This window comes from Schistocerca cancellata, chromosome 6, assembly GCF_023864275.1.
Source record: "Schistocerca cancellata isolate TAMUIC-IGC-003103 chromosome 6, iqSchCanc2.1, whole genome shotgun sequence".
NCBI lineage: Eukaryota > Metazoa > Arthropoda > Insecta > Orthoptera > Acrididae > Schistocerca > Schistocerca cancellata.
The window spans coordinates 594250656-594277736 of record NC_064631.1 but is presented as its reverse complement, the minus strand read 5'-3'; the positions used below and the strand labels follow the sequence as shown (position 1 = coordinate 594277736).

The 27081-nt window shown below is 40.6% G+C and overlaps 2 protein-coding genes across 3 annotated transcripts in view; both read left to right on the top strand.

Moving 5' to 3' along the window:
• The window catches only part of LOC126088618 (xaa-Pro dipeptidase), an 884445-nt gene that overhangs the window by 809044 nt on the left and 48320 nt on the right, over positions 1-27081 (top strand). The window lies entirely within an intron of this gene.
• On the top strand, positions 15898-18840 carry LOC126088617 (FAST kinase domain-containing protein 3, mitochondrial-like). The gene has a single exon (XM_049906846.1). It carries the CDS (start codon positions 16061-16063, stop codon positions 18038-18040), a length of 1980 nt encoding a protein of 659 aa, XP_049762803.1. The 5' UTR covers positions 15898-16060; the 3' UTR covers positions 18041-18840.

The window sequence follows — 27081 nt, the reverse complement described above, 5'->3', positions numbered from 1 at the left end:
AGATTTAGAAATAGTTGCTAATAAAATTTTCACTGGTATTAATAAATGGTTTAAAGCTAATTCTCTGTCATTAAACTTTGAAAAGACCCATTATATGCAGTTCAGAACCTATAAGAGATTTCCTTCCAGCATGTATATAACATATGAAGACATGCTGATTAGAGAGCTTGACATTGTTAAATTTCTGGGATTACAACTCAATAATAAATTCAGTTGGGAAGGTCATACCACAGAATTGCTGAAGTGCTCAAACAAGTCTGTGTTTGCAGTGAGAATGATGTCAGATGTATGGGATATAAATATTAAAAAAATCTTGCATACTTTGTTTACTTTCATTATATTATGTCAGGGATCGTATTCTGGGGTAACTCATCAAACTGAGCAAAAGTATTTAGCGTGCAAAAGCGTGTGTTAAGAATCATTTGTGGTGTAAATTCAAGAACATCAAATAGAAACCTTTTCAAGGAACTTTCTATTCTAACCACTGCTTCCCATTACATTTATTCCTTAATGAAATTTGTTGCAAGTAATCTATCTCTGTTTCCAACCAATAGCTCAATACATAGTATCAATACTACAATAAGAACAATCTACATAAAGACTTAAAATCACTTACCTTGGTCCAAAATGGGCTCCAATATTTAAGAACACACATTTTCAGTAAATTGCCAGCAACCATAAAAAAACTTGGTTTCAGATAAAGCACAGTTTAAAAAGAGTTTGAAAGCCTTTTCGATAGGCAACTCCTTCTACTCTATAGATAAATATCTTAACAGGGACTGGTAGACCAGCATAAATAAAAATGTGTGTTAGATTTCAGTTTTGACAACACTTCATCACAAGTCAAGATTAGGTATTTTGTGCATGATAAATTTATTAAAAATGAATAACAATGTTCCATTCTGACAGTGTAGGCACCTATTTTGACAATCTGCTGACAAATGATCAGAGTAGTAAGTATTATATTCAAATGTTTTGTGTTATTTATATTGTACTTTTGACATGTTCCACATCCATGGGAATATCCATGGGAATCATCTCATTTTTTGGGTCTATGGAACAAAAAGTGAATCTAATCAAATCTAATGTAATCTTATCATTTTGTAAGCCACACAAATACCGAATTCCTTTTTGGAATTGTGCCTGCTGTGTGTTCAGAACATAAATGCACACATTATCTGGAAAAAGGTTGAAAATTGGTGTACATATTTTTGCATTTATGTTCTGTAACTGTGCTGTGTTTTGTGCACATTGATGTATTTGTTTGCATGTGTAATAAAGCTTGTTTCATCAGAATCCATGCCATAGACCTTAAAGGCCAGTTCACACTGCCCATCGCATCACATCACAGCACATGAAAACATTCCACAATACATTTTAAATGGCGGCATCTACACTGGCCATCACCTCAAATCACGGCAAATCTCCAGTAAATGACGTCGACTTTATCCCGAGTGCCTCTCCGACCTTAAAAATTAGATTTCTGAACTACTAAGCTCCGGCGTCATTGAACCCTCTGCCAGTAGCTGGTCTACACCCATACATTTGACGGGTCCTGGCGCATGTGCGGAGACTACCGTCAACTAAACGCACGAACAATTATGGACACCTACCCCATACCCAACATTACCGACTTTACCAGTTCCCTCGCAGGTGCGACCACGTTCTCTGACATTGATTGCAAACGGGCCTACCACCAGATCCCCATGGCACCTGAAGACATCGAGAAGACAGCAATCACCATCCCGATCGGGTTATTTAAGTTTCGATTCATGCCCTCCGGTCTGAAAAATGCAACGCAGACCTGGCAACACTTCATCAACGAAGTGCTATTCGACCTAAAATTCTGCTTTGCATATCTTGATAACATTCTTGTGTTCAGCTCCTTGGTCGAGGACAACATTCAACATGTGTAAATTGTTATGAACACTCTCGCAGCAGCAGGCATCGAGACCAACCAGGACAAATTGCAGCTACATCAACCCGTTGTCACTTTTCTTGGTTTTTGTGTCTCTGCCAACGGCATTTCACCACCCCCTGAGAAAGTACAAACAATACTAAATCTACCCAGACCTTCGTCATTTAAAGAGCTCCGGCACTTTCTTGGGACAGTTAATTATTATCGCCGACATCTACCTCGGGCTGCGGAGATTCGGGCTCCACTTATGGATGCCTTGGCAGGTACCAACACTTCTGGATCTCGGCCCGTTCCATGGACCTCTGCTATGACTGACTCTCACTGCCCTCAAAAATCTTCTTGCCGAGGCCTGCACCATCGCGCATCCTCATCCCAATGCGCAGCTTTTCATCACCACAGACGCGAGCGATACTGCCATCGTCGCTGTCCTTAGCCAGACAATCGACGGTCAAACTTCGCCTCTGCAGTTCTTCTCGCGCAAGCTCACCAATGCACAATGGAAATATTCCGCATTTGACAGGGAGTTGCTCACGGGCTACGAAGCAATCAAGCATTTTAAGACTGATGTTGAGGGATGTCCTTTGTATGTTTTAAAGGACCACAAACCTCTGGCTGCGGCCATTACAAACCCGCCAGCTGACCCGCCTCCTCGCCGCTTCATATACATAGACTTCGTATCTCAGTTCACCACCAATGTCAGACACGTAAAGGGTGCTGACAATATAGTTGCTGATTTCCTTTCACGATTCAACGCCGTCCATTCGCTGTTAGACCTCTCTGAACTGCCCCTTTATCCCAACCACGCTCTGTCGAGCTGTCTTCAACACATTGCATAATTTAGCCCACCCTGGTGTTCGTGCGTCTGCCTGCCTCATAGCGGAGCACTTTGTGTGGAGAAATGTCAACAAGGATTTCCAGCAATGGGCACGCTACTGCGTCATATTGACATTGTCGGCCCTCTCTCCCCCTCTAACAGCTTTCGTTATGTTCTCTTGTCTATCGACCGAACAACTTGCTGGGTCGAGGCTGTCCCCCTCCCCAATATTACAGCAGAAACTGTTGCTTGAGCTTTCGTCGAGTCATGGGTATCGCGTTTTGGATGTCCAGCTATCATCACGATTGACCAGGGCAGAAAATTTGAGTCGGCTTTGTTCAAAGAGATTTGTAACATTTGCGGCATCCGGCGCATCCATACCACAGCATTTCACCCACAAAGTAACGGGCTAGTTGAGGACTGGTACCGCACTTTCAAGGCGGCTCTTCGATGCCACGACTCTCTATGGATGGAGGCACGTCCCTTTGTGCTACTCGGCATTCGTGCGATCTATAAGGAAGACCTCAAAGGCACAATAGTCGAGTTCGTAGACGGCCAGAACGTTGTTCTCCCTGGCGAACTTGTGAGCCCTTCCACTTCTCTCCCTCAGTCTGACTTACCTTCGTGGACCGTGTCAAACGCCACTTCATCAACCTCCGTATCCCTCCGCCTGCCAGCCATTCCCGCCCTAAGGTTCACGTCCCAAAATCTCTGGACAATTGCGAGTATGTCATGCTCCGAGCTGACACTGTCCATGCTCCCCTCCAACCTCCATATACCGGCCCGTACCGAGTTCTCCGGCGCTCAGCCAACACGTATGACATCCAGATGAAAGATTCAGCTGTTACAGTCTCACTCAACAGACTTAAGCCTCCTCATGTCAAGCCTTCTTCTACCCCCCTTCAGGCCATCACTACGCCACTCCCTGTCGTGGCTCAGGATGCTCCGACCACTCCCTCCATGTCGGACTTACACACTCGATCATGTGACTTCCAGCTCCAATTGTTGAGCTCTCATCTGACCTCGCCTCCTATGCCGGTCTCATGCTCTCCGTTGAGTGACCACATGCTCCCCATGTCGAGCTTACCTACGATCATGCCCTTGCCACCGGGCCCTTTGCCAGTCCCTTCAACGTCTCCACCGTCGCCTGCCTCGCCCTGTCAAGGTTTCTCACGCCCCCCCCCCCCCCCCCCCATCTTGAATGTGCCCTCACCCGTGGTGTTTTTGCCTGTCCCCTTGGACATAATCCATGACATCTCAATAATACTGCACAATTATACACTGTTTGTCATGTGTTTCTCTTCATCCAGTGCTCATGACACAACCTCCACCATACCCTACCACCTGGTGAAATGTGTTCCCCTCCCGCCCCGACGTCGACGTGGACATGCTTTGTGTGTTCGCCACGTCCACCGGAGACATCGTCGTCATCGCTCCGTTCCACCCGCAAGCCGCCGGCCTACCTGTCGCCGCACGACCAGCACACCCAGTACGATGCCCGGCTCACTTCAACGACTTCCAGGTTTGGTGGCCGAACCTTCCTTCACGACATCTACCCACACAGCTCCCCGACGACACTGTCGAGCTGACCGTGGTCAGGCTCCCGCGGACGCCGTAGTCACCACCCCCCCCCCCCCCCCTCCCCGTGGCCTCTCAAGAGTATTGCGGGGGGGGGGGGGGGGGGGACTATGTAGTGCCAATGAAATTGACCCCAACATCGATATGCATTCATCTTTGGACTCTAAACATTATCTTTGGCTGTTCCGCCATGTTCAGATCAGTTCTTTGTGATCCTTGTATGTGTTAAGGTTAATAAATGAACTGCTGCTAAATGGAGGTGGTTTGGTGCAACCAACCCGGTAATCCTCCTCATGCTGAAAGATTGTGTATGCCAGTGTTCATCCTTCATTATCAGGGGTAATTTCACTTCTGGCTTTAATTGCTAAACATTGACAGTAGGACTTACCTTGTAATTATTTGTCACTTATCTGCCTTTGTCCTACATCACACCCCTTTCTTTGGACTTCCAAAACATGGTGGAGGGTTGTTCAGTTTGCTTCACTCAGGTCATGGCTTTGCCTCTCCTATGGCATTCAGTCTTTTTGCTCAGAACTATGTACACAAATTGTCAATGATAGGCACTGAGTGAATGTGGCATGTTTGTCTCTGTTGTAGTGCATGCAACATTTAATACCACATTTCACACATGCAGGTGAGCAACCGGTAGGATGTTCCAGATAATTAGGATGAAACACTTAGCTTTGGTTTTAGTCCAATCTCATTTGTCATAACACCCTGACAGGTCATGTCTTATAGATCCACGTGCTGATAAATTCAAGGATGTGGGAAGAATGAAGTAATACATAGATGAAAAGAAATAGGTGTATAAACTGCTTCAACAATTCAAACTACAGTACATAATTTAAGTTCAAATAAGTACTATATACAGATGGACAATATATTTTCAGGTGGGTATCTGCGTCGTTAGTTCCTTTTTTTGTATGTCATTTTTTAGTAAGTAGGTGCATAAGAATTTGTCACAATATTTTTACTGTATTCACCGTAAAAATATAAGCCCGTATGTCCTTAACGCATCATTGTAGACATAAAAATATTGTAAATGGCAGAGATAATAGATCAGATATATTCAGTAGCTTGGGATTATTATTTTCAGTAATGTCCACACTTATCCTAATATATATTAACTTTACGATTTGGTGGGCAGAGTACTTGTGCATATAATACTGGTTAAATGGTAAAGGTCACTGGATAGAATGGAGTGGATTGTCAAAAGATTTCCACAATGTATTTCACATGGTGGCATTCACACAGGTTGCCAACAGAACTTAGTGGAACATCCGCGTTTATCAGGAAGAATGTTTTCAGGTTGACATTAATGGAGGGGTAGTGACACCATCTACTAAAATATGAGTTTAAGGCCCCTACACACCCACCAGTTTATTCACCAATCAACCGACCAATTTTGTGGCAGTGTACCCATATCCTGGATGACTGCATTCCGTGATTACAGCACTGCACCCTGTTGTTGTGATTTGTTTATCTCAAGTTCATTGAGATTACATTGTGTGAGATCCCATTCGGTGTTACATAGAGCACCAGCCTCAGTTCTTTCCTCGGCTTCTTGATACTCTCTCATCGGTCAAACAAGCCTGTGACCATTCATGTAGCCCTTCTTAGTATCTGTTCAGTATACTTCGTTAGTTCTATTTGGTATGGGTCCCATACACTTGAGCACTAATCTAGGATGGGCTGCACTTGTGATTTTCAAACAATCTCCTTTGTAGACTGATTGCATTTTCCTAGTGTTCTATCAATAAACCAAAGTCTGCCACCTTCTTGAATATGACTGAAGCTATGTGATTGTTCCATTTCATATCCTTACATAGGGTTACACCCAGACATTTGTATGAGTTGACTGATCCCAGCTGTGACTCATTAAGTTTTTAATCCAAGGATAATACATTTTTCCATATTGAGAACAGCACAATTTTACATTTCTCAATGTTTAAAGGAAGTTACCGGTCTTTGCACAACTTTGAAACCTTAACAAATTAGACTGACTGTGCTGCTTCTTTCAGACAGTACTTCATTATAGTTAACTGCATCATCTGAGAGATTACTATTAATATTGTTCACAAGGTCATTAATATACAACACGTACAGCAAGGGTCTGTACACAATTCCTTGGGGCACATAAAAAGATACTTCTACATCTGCCAGTGACTGTCCATCCTAGATAACTTGCTGAATCCTTCCTACCAAAATATCCTTAATCTGGTCACAAACATTGCTTGATACCCTGTACAATCATACTTTTGATAATAAGCATATATGTGGCACTGAGTCAAATGCTTGTTTGAAATCTATAAATATTGCATCTACCTGAGTGCCTTGATCCACAGCTTTCTGTATGTCATATGAAAAAAGTATGAACTTTTTCTTCACATGATCAATGTTTTTGGAATGGAGCAGATCATTCTGTTTGAGATATCTTATTATGTGTAATCAGTGCTTTCTTCCCAACTGCTGGGCAGGTTTTTTCTTTGGGGGACCTACAGTAGATTGAATTGAAAGAGAGGTTAACTCAGCCACAAATTTGGTATAGAACCGAGTAGCGATACCATCACACCCTGAGCTTTGTTTAACTTTTGTGATTTCAGCTGTTTTTCAGTTCCACAAATACTGGTATCTATTTCACTCATTTTTTCAGTGGTACGAGAATTACGTTGGGGCAATACTCCTGGATTTTGCTTTGGAGAGGAACATTTGAAAATGGAGTTAAACATTTCTGATTTTACTGTGCTACCCTCAGGTTCAGTTGCTGTCTCATCCATGAGTGACTACATACAAACTCTGTTGCTGCTAACAGCCTTTAGATATGACCAGAATTTCTTTGGGTTTTGTGAAAGATCTTTTGACAATATTCTGCTACAGCAGTCACTGAAAGCTTCATGCATAGCCCTCTTGACAGCCAAATGAGTTTCATTCAACATCTCACTCTATAGCATTTTGCTTTGTTTTATGCACATTATGTGATAGAATCTGTTTCATTGTGAGTTTCTTTGCAGTGACTGTTTACCATGGAGGGCACCTCCCATCACATACTGCTCTACTGCATACATATCTATCCTGTGGATGATCAATAATTATTATTTTAAACATGAGCCACAGATCCTGTATATGCTGCTGCCTTTAGCCACACGTTTCAGATTCCTCACTGATCTATGAGACTACTGCTTCTTTACCTGGTTTGCCAAACAGATAAATATTTCTCCTTGTTTTAGTCATTCTGTGTACTTTGTTACAACTGCCTCAGTGTCACTGATACCAGTTTTAATGGGGACATCCTCAAAGAGATCAGGTCTATTTGTTCCCATTAGATCTAATATATTTCCACCGTGAGTAGGGTACCAAACTATCTGTTGTAGGCAGTTTTCAGAAAAAGCATTCAGTAATGTTTCACAGGATGTCTTGCCACACCCATCACTCATAAAACTGTATCTTAACTAATTGTTGAATGATTAAAGTATACTCAGATGATTATAGTACATTTGGGGAACTTTTGTACAAGTGCACTGAGTTATTCTCTAAAGTTTTTTGGGCTGTCTCTATTAGTCAACAAAAAGATCCAGTTATAAATTTATGCCCTAATTCTGAGTCTTCATGTTTCAATCCACTTTCTGTACCTAGTATATGTGAACTTCACCACTTTTCAGGAGCACTTTAAACTCTGGCACTTTGTTGTGAGTGCTGTAGAAATTAAAACGAGGATTTTAATACTCTCACTTGTAGGAGACTGTTGAACCTTGAACTGATACTTCTGCGTCTCCTATTAATTTTGTTATCTGAACTGGATGGAGAGTTGCCTGATCTACCTTAGTAGCAGTCTCTGGTGTGCAGTTCACACCTAACCCATTTAGGGGGCTATCATGGGCACTACAGGTTGTCTGATGTTTGCTGTGGCAGTAGCTTCTTTGTGGGGTGGGATGGGGGCGGGGGGGGGGGGGGAAGGGGGGCAGTTCCAATTGTGGTCTGACTGGCACTGACCGCTGTAGCTAACTGTGTGGCTTGTACAAGGTGGGCAAGTGACATTGCTTGCGCACGACTGTTCTGGGAAACATGGAAGACCTTCCAGAATGAGATTTTCACTCTGCAGCGGAGTGTGCGCTGATATGAAACTTCCTGGCAGATTAAAACTGTGTGCCCGACCGAGACTCGAACTCGGGACCTTTGCCTTTCGCGGGCAAGTGCTCTACCAACTGAGCTACCGAAGCACGACTCACGCCCGGTACTCACAGCTTTACTTCTGCCAGTACCTTGTCTCCTACCTTCCAAACTTTACAGAAGCTCTCCTGCGAACCTTGCAGAACTAGCACTCCTGAAAGAAAGGATATTGCGGAGACATGGCTTAGCCACAGCCTGGGGGATGTTTCCAGAATGAGAAAAGTTTGGAAGGTAGGAGACGAGGTACTGGCAGAAGTAAAGCTGTGAGTACCGGGCGTGAGTCGTGCTTCGGTAGCTCAGTTGGTAGAGCACTTGCCCGCGAAAGGCAAAGGTCCCGAGTTCGAGTCTCGGTCGGGCACACAGTTTTAATCTGCCAGGAAGTTTCATATCAGCGCACACTCCGCTGCAGAGTGAAAATCTCATTCTGGAAACTTCCCCCAGGCTGTGGCTAAGCCATGTCTCCGCAATATCCTTTCTTTCAGGAGTGCTAGTTCTGCAAGGTTCGCAGGAGAGCTTCTGTAAAGTTTGGAAGGTAGGAGATGAGGTACTGGCAGAAGTAAAGCTGTGAGTACCGGGCGTGAGTCGTGCTTCGGTAGCTCAGTTGGTAGAGCACTTGCCCGCGAAAGGCAAAGGTCCCGAGTTCGAGTCTCAGTCGGGCACACAGTTTTAATCTGCCAGGAAGTTTCATATCAGTGCACACTCCGCTGCAGAGTGAAAATCTCATTCTGGAAACATCCCCCAGGCTGTGGCTAAGCCATGTCTCCGCAATATCCTTTCTTTCAGGAGTGCTAGTTCTGCAAGGTTCGCAGGAGAGCTTCTGTAAAGTTTGGAAGGTAGGAGACGAGGTACTGGCAGAAGTAAAGCTGTGAGTACCGGGCGTGAGTCGTGCTTCGGTAGCTCAGTTGGTAGAGCACTTGCCCGCGAAAGGCAAAGGTCCCGAGTTCGAGTCTCGGTCGGGCACACAGTTTTAATCTGCCAGGAAGTTTCATGGAAGACCTTGTCCATCTCCAAAGTCCACTTCAGTAAATGCTTCACTTTAGTGTTGTGGCAGGCAAGTACATCCGTTAGATGTGCCTGAAAAGCCACTTTGGCTGCTAAATGGTGGCCTACCAGCCATCATAGTTTTTGTTAATTTTTCGGACATAGCAGCTCTTGCAATAAAGCCACTTTTTTTGCTAGCAGAAAGGTTCCATCATGTGAAACTCTTTACCCAAGAAAGGTCACTTCACTTGTCGTCGTTCAGTACCACACTGTAATCTTGTAACCAATCCACACTTCAGCCACATGCCTGAAATGATTTTGCATCAGCAGAGAATACCAAAACATTATGGAGATATGCAAAACAAAATGGCAGTGCCTGCAGCACTTTTTCATTGAACTGTTTGCGATGTTTGAGCCACATTTTTAATCTGAACGTTATTCATCCCAACTTGAAATTGCCAAAATTTGTGATCACTACTGTCTTGTGAACATCCATAAGTGCTACAGGCATCTGGTTATAGGCCTTTCACCAATCCAGAGTAAAAACTGTTGTGCCAGCCAATGCATTTGTGAATTTTTGAATATGTAGAATAGAATATTTGTCTGGAACTGCCCAGGCATTTTTACCACAAGGATGCCAAATACTATCTCTCTTCCAGACCAAATGTACTGGGGATGCCCAGGGACTGTCTGACCACCATATGATACTGGGATGCAAAATCTCTCCAAAAACTGTTTTAATTTCCAGGATTTTATCTGGCGCAGTTCCAAGGACAGACCATGAGGCTGACAGTCCTGGGATCATACTGTGCAAACTGACTTTGCTGCTTCTGGCTTCATTTATGAGCTGGGCCTGTGACAGATCCACTGACAGCACAAAATGTATAAGGAAATCTGCTTCTAAGATAGGTGGGGAAATGTCAGCCACTACCAAAACCCACTTCATACAAGTAGTGAAACCGACGTTGATTACCAACTCCTTATGATCACTAGAATTATGCACAGCTAATAGCTACAGTGGCTCAATGCTGTAATGTCTGGTGTGTAGTGGTCAGCTGAGGACTGGCTTTGGAACCAGTCTCCATCAGAAATACTAATCCAGATCATCTGTCTGCATTGTGCAGCCAGTGCGATGTTCTCATACATTTCTGTTGAACTGCCAATTGATGTGAGGGCAGGTGGTTCTGCATTCTCTATGGGTATGTTATTACTACACTGTGGTCCAGGAACTACTGCTAGGCAATTTTCATATATCATTGGCACAACTTGGAGTTTCTGTGGTCCATAGCACCTATTGCAGACTGTTCTAGCCATTTTGGTAATCACATGGCATTGTTCATTTAGTAGCATGCAGACGAAACCTTCTATGAGACCAACATATGGTCAATTGTATATCTTGAGCTTGGATGCAGTCTTAAGGTGGTAGATGAGTAGAACTTTGTGCCCATGGCCACTTGCCTGAACTCATCCAAAGCTCCAATACCTGCAATTGTTTGGCCATCTTTTTCCAGCATGATTTGTAAATCTTGATGAGATCTGGTCCTACTTGGAGTCTGACAAAATGACACCACCACGCAACAATGCATATGTTGTTCTGATGGGACCAATGCCTAACTGCTACATGCAGCATCTGTATCCACTGATGCTACAGCCACTGCTGAGTTTGATGTGCTGTGTGGGCGATCAGCTATCTGTGACAATTTATCCAAGGGCTGCCCCTTTTGCATCAGTGTTAAATACACCCGTGAAGGCAGTTATTGTTGCCAGATATGGAGTAGCAACTGTGTGAAGATCACACTAACTTCCACCATAGCCCATAAGTGTCATCAGAATTCTGATGGGTTCTTGTCATGTCTTTTCTCGTGATACGACACCTACTTGAACTTTTGTTTTGGTGGCATGGTGCAACAAGTGATCGATGCAGTCTTGAGTGCATGGTAGGTTTAAATTACTGACTGCCAGTGTAAACTGCTCCTGGCCCTCCGTGATGTTCTGTTAGGTGAAATTAGGGCACACAACACAGGGGTGTGTTTGTGGCATGGAAGATATGTCCAGAGCTGGAAAGTTAGTTGTGCCTGGGCTGTCATCACTCATTCTTGTATAAACTTCCAGTACTTCAATCTCCCTTTATAACGGCTGAATCTCTTTGCCAGTTGTGAACAACAATTTTGCCACATCTTCCACGACTATGAAAAAATAATGCAAAATGCGACCATACCTTTCTGTTCATGAACTGTTTTCGTCTCGGGCTTTATGTAAGCAAATTACAATACCCACATATTGGATATCTCTACTTTATTGAAACAGAAAGCAACTAAGAACAAAAACTCAGTCAATGAACAGTTATAATTCACTGTTTGCATACTCCAAAAGTATACATCACACTTCACTTGGGAAGATACTGAAGGCCAATTCACACTGGCCGTCACATCATGTTGCGTCCTGTTGACACAATGTGCAATGCATTTCAAATGGCAGCGTCCACACTGCCCAACCAATCCCATCATGGTATGCCATGGTACCATCAAGATTTCTCAGGAAAGAAGTTTTGATGGCTGATGTCGTCCATCTGTTGTTAATCATGTGCCCCCCCACCCCACCAAGCTCATTTCTTCCCGATGCACAGCTGCATATCAGGAAGGAATGAGCTGTGTTTTGTTTTGTTGCAGTTCTTGTGATTGTTATCAGTTGTTTGTTGTTCATTATTTGTTATAAATTGTTTCAATTCGATATTTTTTGTTAAAATTTGTAATAAATGACGAAAGATTAATTGAAGCAGTGAGGCAGCAATCTGAATGGTGTTACACGAGATGAGCTTGTTAAAGTACTTGCTCTCTACTGCATTTATAGAGTGGATTATTATACATACCTGTACTGCATTTAATATTTGACAATGAAATGGATTGCAATTTGGCTACAACTTAGGTGAAAAAAGTACTGTGGGTAGAATCAGATTGATTAGCAGGTGGAATTTATTTGTATGTTGTGAGGCATTTGTAGTGTCTCATAGAGAAATGGACTGAAACCTTCAGACACTGCAACTTGTTTTTGTAAGTATGTGCTTGTGGTAGGCTTGTGTATTGTTAAGAAGCCCTCTGGATTGTGTGTCAAACAATTTTACACGCATCAGTGATCAATATTTAGGCTGTTTCATTAGCTAACCCCAGTACAAATGAGGCATTCTAACTATTAAAAGCCAAAGACCGGATGTAAGTGTAACTTGTAAATCTTGAAGGGAAAGGTATTGGACGGAGACATGACTACTGCACAGAAATTTGCACTGGACTAGCAACTAAACTTAACGTTAAACAAACCATTTTTTCATGGGATGCGATACAGCTTGCAACACTGTGTTCCATTTAGTATTTCTGTGTGGAACATGACGTAAATCAACCAAAAAATTGATGCTTCGTCTTCCTTAAATTATTAAATACAGATCCCTTTTCCTTGAGCTCCTTATATAGTGTGCGAAATTCCCTTTCTGTAGCACATAACGACATTTTTCGAATCCATACTCTTTTTTTGTGCCGTTCTGTACTTCTCTGTTGCTTCTCCGATATACAAGCCATCCCTACAAGCTGCAAACCATTCGAATCCAATAAATATCATTTTCGTACAAATGTTGACTTCAGCGTACACGTATGTAAGATGCCGCATTGTGTATGTGCACTTGGCGCGTGAAAGCAATTTTGATAACCACCTTGTCAAGATCGCAATTCCCGCGGAAGAAGTAATTGAGGACAGCTGTGCGAGTTGAGATCACGTGACTTGACGTGTCGTGCCGTCACATGACGAACACTGAGTGTGAATACTTCACGACGTGACGAGCCGTGACGGCCATTGTGCATTGGCCTTTAAGGTGGATTTACAATTTTCGGAACGTTACCATCACTATTTTTGAGTGTCGACGGCCAGAGGAATTCCTGACATGGCATATCAATGTCGAAAAAACGTCGTGACTTTACAGCTGGCTCATAAAATAGCCACCAGACTCGCTATTTCGTAGTTCATGTTAGATCGTCACAAAATGCTAAAATTTGTTTAAAGCAACTTGCAACGATTGCTGTTTGCACTTGATGATGAGGAACAGGAACAGCAATCAAAAAGTCTGTTTTAGAAAAGAAAAAAAAGTTAAAAAATCGAGACTGAAAGAGAGTTCCACACTCTTTACAAGGAGCTGGAAGAGGAGGAGTCATCGTTCTAAAAATATTTCAGAATGTCTAAACTACAGTTCCTTACCTGTTAGGCTAGATAAAAATAAAAATTATGAAGAGAAATTAAAGATTTAGGGGTCCAATATCACCATGGCAGAAACTGAGGGTTTGCTTAAGATATGTCTACATGGACCATTTTGCTGAACTAAACAAAACAAATATGGGGTGCTACTTGCTGGCAGCAACAGGATAATATCACGTGACTCCGTCAATGGCCCATCGAAGCATTCTTCTCGAGAAACCTTGACGTAACGTGACTTGTGATGGCATTCCGCTGACGGCCTGTATGGATGCCGCCATTTGAACTACAGAGAAGAAGCTTTTTGTGTGACGGTGACGATCCGTGAATCCACCTTTATTCCCACTGTAGGTGTGACGGTGTCTTCGTCTCCCAATATCAGAAGTTTTCACCGCGCGTTCACCTGCATAGTAGTGGATTTTGAGCTTGTGTTTCTTCTTAATCTTTATTTTTTTATTATTGTGCTTTGTTTTCGTAGCAAACTGCAAACGGTACATGCCTATGTGGCAGTAAAACGATCGCTTAATCGAGTGTGAATGATGAACTACGTTTTAGCTCTTGAATCTATTTTCCGTCAAGTGTTCTTTCTAAAGAGATAGAATACCATAGAGGGGCAACACCGCGATCATAGTGAAGCAAATTGAACAACCGTCCGCCATGTGTTTGGAAATCGAAACACAGGAGCAGGGTACATGCAGTCCGTACGAAAATTATGGAACGTAGCCTAAAATGATAAATTCACATATTCACGCAAAGTTTAACACATGAGACTTCTTTCTGCTCGTGTATAACACAAATGAACAAAACCGTCAACAGAAAATATTTTTAACAGTACGCACATGAAACGAGATATCTTCGTAGTTTTACTGCTTTTGTGCATGCAATTATACACTAAGCAAACTTTCAGCAAGATTTTGCACACATACTATCTCGCTTTTAATACAACCACAGAATGACGAGCGATTAAAAAAAGCGGAAGCCATAATCGCTTTCGACTCGCGTACATCTGAAGTCGGAAATCGGTGACGTCACATGCCATGCTCGTTAATATTGAGAAGGTTCATCGTATTTCGTTGTTTCCGTATTAGACCTTTCGAGTTATGATAGTATGCTTTTTCAGGACAACGGCGCATTGAACTTTATCACAAACATATCACTGTAGGAACCATTTGTTATAATTAAATGTTAGTTAAGGACACATCAACTAAGTCCAAATTTTCAATCAGAGTTGGAGGCAGGGAGTAGTCTAGCTTTCGTAGGCTCTAGGTCAGTAAACTTTTGTGACTAGCTCTATGAGCCACGAGCTATAACTAAAATCTGGGCCGCTTGTATAAACATCCCTGTTGGGGGAACAGTTTTGACGTTAGTTTAGAAACTTGAGCTCTGTTCAGTACTGCGCCCTGTTGTACAAGACTAGAGTTGAATCCACTAAAGAAGGTTGAGTGTTGATCTAAGTTTACAAGAAACTTGTTTGGCAACACCGCCAAAATCGGATATCGACACGATTATCGCTCTTCGAATGCAGACATTAAGTTTCTTGCGCCCACCACAGTGGCTCAGAACGCTCGGAAAACCGAAGAGTGGTTTGGTTTCAAAAATAGCGTTGTTGTAATTATCTTTATGGTCGTTACGTAGAGAAAGTAATGTCCTAGTTGTCGAAGGGATGTTAAACACTAATATCCTCCTCCACCAGTAGACAAAGTAGTATCAAATAGACAAAAGATCCTAGAATTAACGTGGATTTGAACCTGAATTATTTGACACCAGAGACCAGAATGCAATCCCTGAGCTACCGAAACAGTGATGTAAGCAATGCCTGATAAATAACAAGTTGCTAAATTACTTAGGTATACTTGCTTATGTTTTATTCATTAATGCGGGTGCAGTTGCCGTAGCAGTTTCGGTACGTGTTTGATGTCTCAAAAATTAATGGGTGTCACTACATTGTTAAAAGACTTTGATACCCGAATTTTCGCCGAAGTTGATCCTACTTCGCAACGATGTAGTCTGGCATTTAACGTTTATACAACGCAGATTTCCGAGTTAAGCTTGTTCTAGGTCATCTTCTGTGTTAATCTAATTTAAACGCGTTGTAGAATCGTCGCTTGATGATGTACTGGGCGCTATCCAGTGAACTCACTGACATGTGTTCCGAGCATAAACCTCTATGCTTGCGAGAGCTCACTGTTCAAGAAACTATACGCAAAGATAATATGAAACGTATTTGTTGTTGTGAAATAAGATCTTTGTGTGGTGCATAGTTGTGCTATGTGTATGTTTGTGTTTATATATTGGTTTGATGAAGTTTTGGAGCGTAATTTGAAAACAGTTGATTTACAGAGAAAAGAACGCGAAATGAGCGTACTGCAATGGCTCGCGCCATTACATTAGCTCTTCAATTGTCTAGCAAAAGTTTTGTCAAAAGTAATTTTTCGTGTGCTAGATGTTTGACAGCTTCCGTATTGAGATATAGCAGTAAAAAGAATAGTGAGTTAGGTCAGACAACGATTATAGTTCAAGATGGTTTGGATATTCAAGAACTTCCGACGATAGTGCGGAAAGTGAAAGACGCTGAGGTTCTGCCATCTGAAGATGTTTCCTCTGAAAGTACAGCATCGAGGATCGAAGATAATCATTATGAGGAAGATGCGAAAGAAGTTATAGATGCATTCAGCCGATGTTCCACAAAAAATGGGGTCTACGTTCTTTTTGAAACCATACCTTTGGATGAAAAAACTTCATTTGTTGCACTTCAGGCATTCAGGAGGATTGTTGAATTAGAGAACAATCAGCAGTTTCGTAATGTCAGCTTATACAACGAGGCCCCGGAAGTGTTTACTAGAGACAAAGCTTTTGAGAAGATTTTTCAGTCTATTGTGTCAAGCCCACAGGCGGACGTTTTGTTAGCAAGCTTAAAGTTATTGAATCGTGTAAAATTTTTGAAGAATACTACAGAGTACCGGGACAAGCTCTTCAATGCAGCTTTAGTGTGTGCTTCTGATGGAAACTTCGATGTTTTGCAAATCTGTGAAATTATTAATGTTTTTGCATCGTTAAAAAGCAAAAAAGATGCATTGTGTGAAACCGACAAGTTATGGACTGGTTTGTTAGAAAAGGAGAAAGATATAACGGAGAACAACATAGTTGAAGTATATCGCATATTAGCACATCTAGATAGCAGTAGGAATTTTGTCGTTAAAATATTAGAAAAGCGGCTAGCAGCAGTTTGGTGGCGTTTGTCAGGCGCATCAGTTGCAGAAATATTATCAGTGTTTGCCGAAACCAACCTTCAACCAATACGCAGTTTAATCATCTTGTCCAGATGGACAAATACAAACATACATGTTGTGACAGAAGATGAAATTTTACAGATCATTACAGGATTTTGTGCCGTTAACTATATAGATGAAAATTTGGAGAAAGGTCTTGAAAGATACATTAAAGCCAAGAGTTTAAAGATAAAGAACGCAGCGGTAATGGGAGCCGTAATGGATTATTGCGTTAAATTTAGGTTCCGAAATAACTTTATTTTGCACGGTTGTGGAGAGTATTTCATAAAGTTTGGATCAGAACTTTCTCCTGTTTTAATAAAAGCACTGTTTACACCATTTGGCATATTAGATTATGATCCTCCCAATGGCTGGAAGTTTTGGCAAGTCCTTGAGAATTCTGTGCACAGTAAGTTTGTGCAATTTAGGCCTGAGGATATTGTTGATATAATGTTGAGTTGTGTGTATTTAGAGAAATACCCAATTAATTTTGTCAAAAAAATCTTTAATCCCTATTTCCTTGATAGGTTGCACACTACCCGCTCAGGAATGTCCTTGCAAGTTTTGAGACAGAATCTAGTTATTTTTGATATTGCCATGACTTTAGAATGCTTGCAGTATTCTGGACCATTACTACCCAAAGATGGATCTGCGAAAAGTCTCTGGCAAGATGGGCGCATAAAACGCATGATCAACACAATATATGATACAATTGTAGACATTACAGGTCATCCAAGCAGGGTGAGCACGTTGGTTCTATTAAACCAGCTTCCTGTCCTAGATCTGTATGTGATAGATATATTGTTACATCCCAGTAATATGCCTGCTTCTATGCTGCAGTTTAATTTGCGGCAGAATAGGAACTTATTTGTTGCTCTTCTAATCCATGTGCCAGAACATTATTGTTCAGATGGTGTTCACCTAACAGGGCCACAAGTGATGCGAAAGAGGCATCTTAAGCGACTTGGTCTTAAAGTTGTTAGCCTTAAGTACAATGAACTGGCCAGATTGAAAGTTCATCCAAAAAGTTTAATTGAATATATAGAAGACAGAATGAAAAATGCTGAGATCCCTGTGTAAAAGTGTTCCTGCTACAGGAAAATTTATGAAAGATATGTGGTCTTGTTAAGATTGTATGTTATTGTCTTGTAAGGAAAACTTGTTCAACATACAAATAATTGGGAGCCTGCCTTCACTAGAAAAGCATGAGATGTACTAAAGAACAATTTTTGGAAACAGTATTGTGCATCATTAGAAAGAGATAAATTTGTGATCTGTACTAATACCATACATACATTTACATACAGACTAGGGAGAGTCTTATGTACGGACTACGACATGATAACATATCTGCATTCACATTTGTCCCTTTTTTGTTTTTTATCTTTCCTCAGCATGAACTTTTTGGGCTTGTTGTGCATATGCCGTGTTAACAGATCTGAATCTGATGAAGTGTTATATAAAAACTGCAACATATCCATCATTTTTATGGCGTGATTGTTTTGTCCTATACCATTACATATTCATGGAGGGGGCAATTATTTCAATATTATTGTTATTCTTTATTAATTCCATGCAGGCCAGTTAAACTATCTTCAGCATATCACTGCTGTTGGAGCCATACTGTCTTGTCTCTTCAACAGACAAGTCTTGTGTGAACTCGTAGCCAAATCCAGACTTACGTAGTCATTACAATCCATCATACCCATCATAATGTTTGTCATTCATTTTTGAGTATTACAGCCTTCGCCGGGATTGTAACAAGTCTCAGTTCAGCTAGTCAAGTTCATTGTATGCTTTGAGGCAGAAAATGGAGAGTGATTACTCCTTCACATTCAGTATTGTGATCTTATAGTGGTCATTTTCTAAACATGTACTTAAAAAATCCTTTATCTTTTTTTGATGGAAAATTTCCTGTGAGTAAATTGTCTGTGACAACAACCTCATAGTAACTTGGCAGATATTGAGCCATTAGATTTGATGGTATGTTATAATGAGAGAGAGGAAATGTCCCCCGTCAAAAAGTGATTTCAAGAGTTGAGAAATTCCCCAATGTAGCCATATTTTTTCCTTGTGACAAAGATTGTTATATTTATGTTTTTTATTGACTGCAGAAATTCCCCAATGTAGCCATATTTTTTCCTTGTGACAAAGATTGTTATATTTATGTTTTTTATTGTCTGCATTTTTAAAATGTATATTTATTAAATTGTTTGTTACAACTTTCTGTTTTTCTTCTTGCTTCCACTTCCACATGCCTTACTTACACTCTTACTTTTGTTAAGATTGAACTAACAAATATTTAGTAAAGTTTTAATGCTATGTTAATTATACTAGACCAGAAAAAGCTAAATTTGTCATGTGTGCTGGGGAAAAATGGTAAAGATACTGACAGATGGTATATTTTGCATGTACACTTATGTCAATGAATTAAAACCTGTGAAGCTCTGTGTGTGATAAATGACTGGCCTTTTATCACAATATAAAAGTTTATAGCAGTTGAGGTGCTTTACATACATTTAATAGTTGTTGTTGTTGTGGTCTTCAGTCCTGAGACTGGTTTGATGCAGCTCTCCATGCTACTCTATACTGTGCAAGCTTCTTCATCTCCCAGTACCTACTGCAGCCTATATCCTTCTGAATCTGCTTAGTGTATTCATCTCTTTGTCTCCCTCTACAATATTTACCCTCCACGCTGCCCTCCAATACTAAATTGGTGATCCCTTGATGCCTCAGAACGTGTCCTAGCAACCGATCCCTTCTTCTAGTCAAGTTGTGCCACAAGCTCCTCTTCTCCCCAATTCTATTCAATACCTCCTCATTAGTTATGTGATCTACCCATCTAATCTTCAGCAATCTTCTGTAGCACCACATTGCGAAAGCTTCTATTCTCTTCTTGTCTAAACTATTTATCGTCCACGTTTCACATCCATACATGGCTACACTCCATATAAATACTTTAGGAAATGACTTCCTGACACTTAAATCTACACTCGATGTTAACAAATTTTTCTTCTTCAGAAACGCTTTCCTTGCCATAGCCAGTCTACATTTTATATCCTCTCTACTTCGACCATCATCAGTTATTTTGCTCCCCAAATAGCTAAACTCCTTCACTACTTTAAGTGTCTCAATTCCTAATCTAATTTCCTCAGCATCATCCGATTTAATTCGACTACCTTCCATTATCCTCGTTTTGTTTTTGTTGATGTTCATCTTATACCCTCCTTTCAAGACACTGTCCATTCCGTTCAACTGCTCTTCCAAGTCCTTTGCTGTCTCTGACAGAATTACAATGTCATCGGCGAACCTCAAAGTTTTTATTTCTTCTCCATGGATTTTAATACCTACTCCGAACTTTTCTTTTGTTTTCTTTGTTGCTTGCTCAATTGCTACATTTAATAGTAGTGTGATAAAAGCTGTTTGCAACAATACTGTTAGGCTGTCTATTGTAAACTGCTTAGTTCAAGTGCTGGTGTGGTGCTTTCAATTTGGACATTTCCACTTCCCCATCTCATTCTAAGTGAATTGGTTTTCTGTGAATATACCTTTCAGAGCATTTAAATGTGGTTGTTTACTTACATTTATTTTCCTTCTGATTGCTACTAAAGGTCTTATTACTTCATGTGTAAAATAATCTTGACAGAAAATTTGCATTACTTTGTGGTATTTTGAATTTCAAAATGAATACATGTAATCAGATCATTTTTAACATTTTGAGTTTTAAAATTAGTAGGCTTTATCAAATCAGTGTTTGCAGTATGTTTTTCTCCTACAAATAGTGACCTACCATGCTTGCAGTCCAAAGAAACTTATGTTTGGCATATTCAGTAGCCCTTTTTCATATTGTTCTCGTATCACACTGATTGGCTTATTATTCATTTTCTTGGAGTTGTTGATTTCAAATGATGACAAAAATGTTTCTCAGAAGCTTACTTTAAGCTGTCGTCAATTTGAAGCTTGTTTTGAACACCACAATGCTGACAGTTTTGTGAGTAACACTGCTAGAACATTCCTAGGTTGCGCTTTGTAAGTGTCCAGTTTATAATACAGAACTTGAATACTTCCATTGAAAAGTTTTTGTGCTCTCCTACATTTTTCCTGGAACTTTGTTATTTGGACTTCATTCTTAACCTTGCACACTTAGGTGTTAATCGACTGAGCTGCAGTATACACCTTTTAAAATATTTGGGAAAAAATGTAATATACTATTCAAAATCTTGAAAAACAGGGTGCTTAATAGAACTTGTGTTTCATAGCCACTAGAATAGTAGTAATAATAATAATTTTATATCATTAGGCCAGTACAGCAATAGTTTATTTATTTACATTTATTACATGTAGACATCAAGCTGATGACTTTTGCAAATGTCATACATGGGTTGTGTAGTAAATTAATATAATTAACACGTATGATACTGCACCATTTATTCTTCTAGCTATTCCAAATATGTTACAAGTTACAGTAGAAGACATGTAACTTACAAAATTCACATAGTGAATGCAAACAATAGGAAAGCTTTAACTCCCTGTGGAACAGCTTTGCTTCACAAGTTTTTAAAGTATGTGGCAGTTTGTTGAACCATATCTGTCAATTAGTATAAGGACTGTTATCAGTTATTTTTAATTTTTTTCGTCTGCCTGAAAAATTAACAATACTTTAGTATCATAATTGGGTGTATCATAGCGTTTATTTAAACACTGAAAGATGCAGGGTGGAATGTAACAATATTATGAAAAGGATAGTTGCTACTCACCATATAGCGGAGATGCCGAGTCACAGATAGGTGAAATAAAAAGACTGTCACACGATAAGCTTTCGGCTAACAAGACCATTGTCAAAAATGACAAAAACACACACACACACACACACACACACGACCACAGTCTCTGGCAGCTGAAGCCAAACTATGAACAGCAGCCCGTGATGGCAGAGAGAATTGGGTGGCGTGAAGAAGATGCTGGGGCAGAGAGGAGGAGAGAATAGCAGGGTAAGGGTAGGGGATGGTAAATTGCTGCTGCGGGGGCATGCTACGATGAGTTGGAGAGAGGATAGGACAGCTAGGTGCAGTCGCGAGGCTAGATGGAGGGCGGTGAAGAGAGAGGGGTGGGGGGGTGTAGCGGAAAAGGAGAGAAGTAAACAGATTGGTTGTGTTGGTGGAATAGAGGGCTGTGTAGTGCTGAAATGAGAACAGGAAGGCACTACACGGGTAAGGACAGTGACTAAGAAAGGTTGAGGCCAGAAGGGTTATGGGAAGTAGGATATATTGAAAGGAGAGTTCCCACTTGCGCAGTTATGAAGAGCTGATGTTGATGGGAAGGAGCCAGGTGGTACTGGCTGTGAAGCAGTCATTTAAATGAAGAACGTCATGTTGGGTGGTATGCTCAGCAACAGGGTGGTCCAGTTGTTTTTTGGCCACAGTTTGTCGGTGGCCATTCATGCAGACAGGCAGCTTGTTGGTTGTCGTGCCCATGTAGAATGCAGCACAGTGGTTGAAGCTTAACTTGTAGATCTCATAACTGGTTTCACAGGTAGCCCTGTCTTTGCGGGACAGGAGTAAGAGCCATGAGGCAATGGATTGGGAGCAGGGATAGTGTAGGGATGGATGAGGACATCATTTGTAGGTTCGGTGAGCGGAGGAATACCGCTGTGTGTGTGTGTGTGTGTGTGTGTGTGTGTGTGTGTGTGTGTGTGTGTGGTGGGCAATGCTGGCTAGAACATTTCTCATTTCAGAGCATGACAAGAGGTAGTCGATATGGACAGAGGTACTAATGTAGACGTCTTTGAGGTGGAGTTAAACATTGAGAAAGGTGGCTTGTTTGGTTGAATAGGACAAGGTGGAGTGAATGGGGGAGAAGGTGTTGAGGTTCTCGAGGAATATGGATAGGGTGTCCTCCCCCTTGATCCAGATCAATTTCCTTTGTTTCTGCTATTCACAAAAACGCAAGAGGCATTCAAATGAAACCCGGGCACTAGTGTAAAATAATGGTAACGATTTTATTAACTCAAAAATGTAGTTATACACAGTACACATACTCAAAAATAGTCGCCACATTTATCCCATTGTGACACTAGCCGGTTGATTCCATCCTTGAAGTAGATAGTAGGCTGCTGTCAGATCCAGGCCTAGACCCAGTCACACACTTCGTCGTGCTCATCTAAGGTTTTGTAAAGTGGCTTGGTAACGCTGGGCATTGATGGTGGTTCCCCGTTCCAGGAAATCGACAAGCAGTGGACCCTTGTGGTCAAAAAAGGAAGGCATTATGACCTTACCAAAATTGGTGTGCACGGCCTTTGATTTCTTTGGAGGTGGTGAAGCTGCGTGTTTCTACTGCTTACTCTGATGCTTGCTTTCCAATTCAAAATGGTGACATCATGTTTTGTTATCTGCGACAATACGTGACAGAAAGCCATATTCCTCCTCATGATAATGTTGCAGATGGCTTGAAGACAGCACCATTCGAGTACTGTGGTGTTCGGGGGTTAGTTGGTGGGGAACCCACTGCACACAGATTTTTCAAAAGTTCAAGTGTTGATGCAATATGGTGTGGGTGGTGCCCACACTAATACCCAGTAACCGATGGAGCTTGTACACGGTAATTCTGTGGTTGTTGAAGACTTAAGCATTCATTTCTGCAACCATTTCCAGTGTGATGACACGATGAGCCTGTCCAGGGTGAGCATTATCGTCCAGTGACTCGCACCCCTCCACCGTCAAAAATCGACTCACTCCTCATTATTCCTGCTTGCTCGCCTGCATGTTTGGTAATGGAAGATAACTTGTGTGACCACATTCCCTTCGGCATGAAACCACACTAGCACTATGCCACATCAAATGGTGCACACGCGTCAGTCTCTCTACCAATAAATGGCACCTCCATACTCGCAGTTACGTGGTGCTGCCTTATGTGTAAGGCAAAAGTGGCGCACAATACTTAGTTGCTGTGTAGGATCACCTACGTAATTTAGTGTCAACATCACATACACAGTAGTCGTGTTAGTAATCAGAGGTAGAGTGGCTGTTTTATCTGACCCTCAAGCCACAAAATGTGCTTAATGAAAATGCTGATGACAAGGGCCATGAAGTGGAGCAGATTGTAATTGTATGTGTGGTGCATTTACTATCTGTTTTTTATGTTCTGATTCTAATTTCAGATTCATTATAAACTTTACAACTGTTAAGAAGACACTACTGTCGCTAGCCTGTATATGAAAATTTTGTGGCGTGATGTTGATTATAAACCTAAATATTAATTAAAAATTATGTGTATAAAGTTACTAGATTATTATTTTCGTAGGAAATATAGTATGTTGAGACTTGGTTAAAAAACAAGTCAGACCTTTGAGACTGTTGATTTGCCTATAAATTTGATTTTCACAGACATCTATTTTCCTCACAATTTGGTTTAGTTGGGTACTCATGTGTTCTGTAGATCATTTCCGTGATTATTTTATCGAAATAATGTGGAATGAGCCAATTTATAGAATAAGTGTATGGTACATGAAATTAATGAACAATGTTTAAGATCTACTCGCACAACTACTCTTAAAACAAGGTGAGTTCTGCTCCTGCTGCCCCCCCCTTCCCCCCCTCCCACCTCCAGACTACCAGTTTGAATAGAAATTTGTCCATGGCATGGAAGGAGTTGTCCAGAATAAATTATTTTAGGTTACATTTAAAACTTGCTTTGCTTCCTGTCAGACTTTTCATGGTATTAGTTGCTGTTGTTTTATTTACCCATAGATCTCTTTTACAAAGTTATTGGACATGTCTTGGTATTACAATTTTAGCTAATTCTCATTTAGACTTACAGGTCAAGAATGGCAAGGATGGGATGGCCTTATGATAGAAACGATCCTGGCATTTGGCCGAAATAATTTGGGGAAACTAAAGAGAACCTAAATCAAGATGACTGGATGAAGCGTGGAGCTTCCACTCTCCTGAATACAAGACCACTCTGTTTAAATCAGTGCTACCTCATTCAGTTTACTTCTAACATTTACTTTATGTTGAATGTCACTTTATTGCTTATTGATCAATTATAAATTTCTGTGAAGGTTTCATTTACTTTCTCTGCAAGGAGTTCTCTTGTTTTCTCAGTGACTATAATGTTGCTTACAATAAATGTTACAGAAACGCTTTTAAGTAGCATAGGAAGTTTGTTTATTCGGTGATGATTAGTTTCGGATGGGTCATCCATTATAAAATCATCCATATGTATTTGTCTTGTGTTACAACTAATTGTGGACTACAGACCACAAGGCATGCAAATGTGGAACTGTATCATGTAGCATCAACATAGAAATATTGCTGTGTGTCAAAGCATAATAGTGTTCATGTGATGACACTGTGTGGTGTAGTGCCATCTTAACAAAGTTTGGTGGTTGTAACGCAAAGCTTATGCACATGGATGATTTGACAATGGATGAGCCTTCTGAAACTAGTCATCAATGAATAAATAAACTTTCTATGCAACTAAGACAGTTTCTTTAAGAGGTATCACAATCACATAAAAAGTTGCACACATGTTCAACCCCAGCATGCTGGAGATACAGGTATAATATTGCTGTCATCAGCAAAGAGAATTTTTGTTCATGAGTAATCTTGTGGGAAAATCAGTGATATATATCAGGAACAATAATAATCTGAAATACTTCGCCAAGGAACTTGTATAATAATGTACTTTGGCTCTGGTAAATGTTTCACTAAAAGTTCAGTCGTATTTGGAGTTTTTGTTATCTCTATTTTTTGTACCCTGCCTGCAAAGGTATGATCAGAACTAAACATTAGCTACCCCTGTTATTCCTAATACTTGTAGCTTATGTAGTGGAATCATATGTGAGATGGACAGTTTACCAGGATCAGGGAAATTACATGGAAGGACTAGGTTCCTTTAACTAACATAATTCATCCTTTTGACAGCAAACATTCATTTTGCAAACTAACAACAGGTCCCATGTAAGAAAAACTGATAGGAAAGTTTTACGTATTTGAAAGCATTCAACTTGGTGAATAACACAGTTACCCTTTTAATGGTCTTGAACAAGATGCAAGAAAATAAAGACTTTAACAATATTGGCATTAAAAAAATTAAATTAAAAAATTAAATAAACCAGAAAACAATTAAAACTGAGTCATAGATAAATGACAAGAAAGCTTAAAACCAAGATATTAACGAGACCACTAAAGGATAAATATTAACTAGTTAATAAGACATAAAAGTTCATCTTTATGACTTACCCAAAGGATTTACACAAAATAATTTAAAATAAAATTTAAAACAAGGTTACAGTATGTATGAAACAGAAAATGACATTAATGAAAAATTCCCTGCGTTGAGCCAACTAATCAAATAAAGCAAAATTTCATTTACAGTGCAAGTCAGATAACGTAAGGTACTCATCTTGAGCACAGAGTCAGGACACGTGACTGCGAAGAAATAACAAGCCGCACTAGAATGCTTGAGAGCTGTCCAAACGGCCGCAAGCAAGCGAGGCCCAAGTGTCAAGAAGCCACCAACAGGGAATGCTTTCCTGGCAACTTGGTTGGTGCTGTCAGCAAACACCGAACTTAAATGTGTCTCACTGAATTACACTACAACTGAAGGTCATTGTTTAACCACAATTACAATTATAGAATTTTCCCCATAAGGTCATACACCTTAGGAAATAATCCTCATAAAAATGTAAGGTATAGAAGAGAACTACTCAAAAGGAGCTGTAAATTCTTTCAGGAAGGAATGTAAGTAACAACTTGTTAAGGTCTTACCATTATCTGGAGGTCATTACACACAAAACTTAAGGGTTGGATAGTAATAATACCAGAGAGCACACCAGCTTCTAAAACATGGTTAAAACAAATATTAAAATTCAGAAACAGTTTGTTCTCTCACATAAAACAATTTCAAAGCAAACGCAAGGGAAAAAAAAAAAACTTACATAATTCATAGGCCCCTGATATAATTATGCATGAAAGCTGGGCACATCACACAAATTGCCTTAACAACATAAGCCATGGCAAATGTTTAGAGAGAAGCCTGGCCAGCAGGTTAACACAAGTTACTTCAAAAACACACAGAGCAGACAGGGCAATAAATTTGTCCTAGAATCACACAGAGTG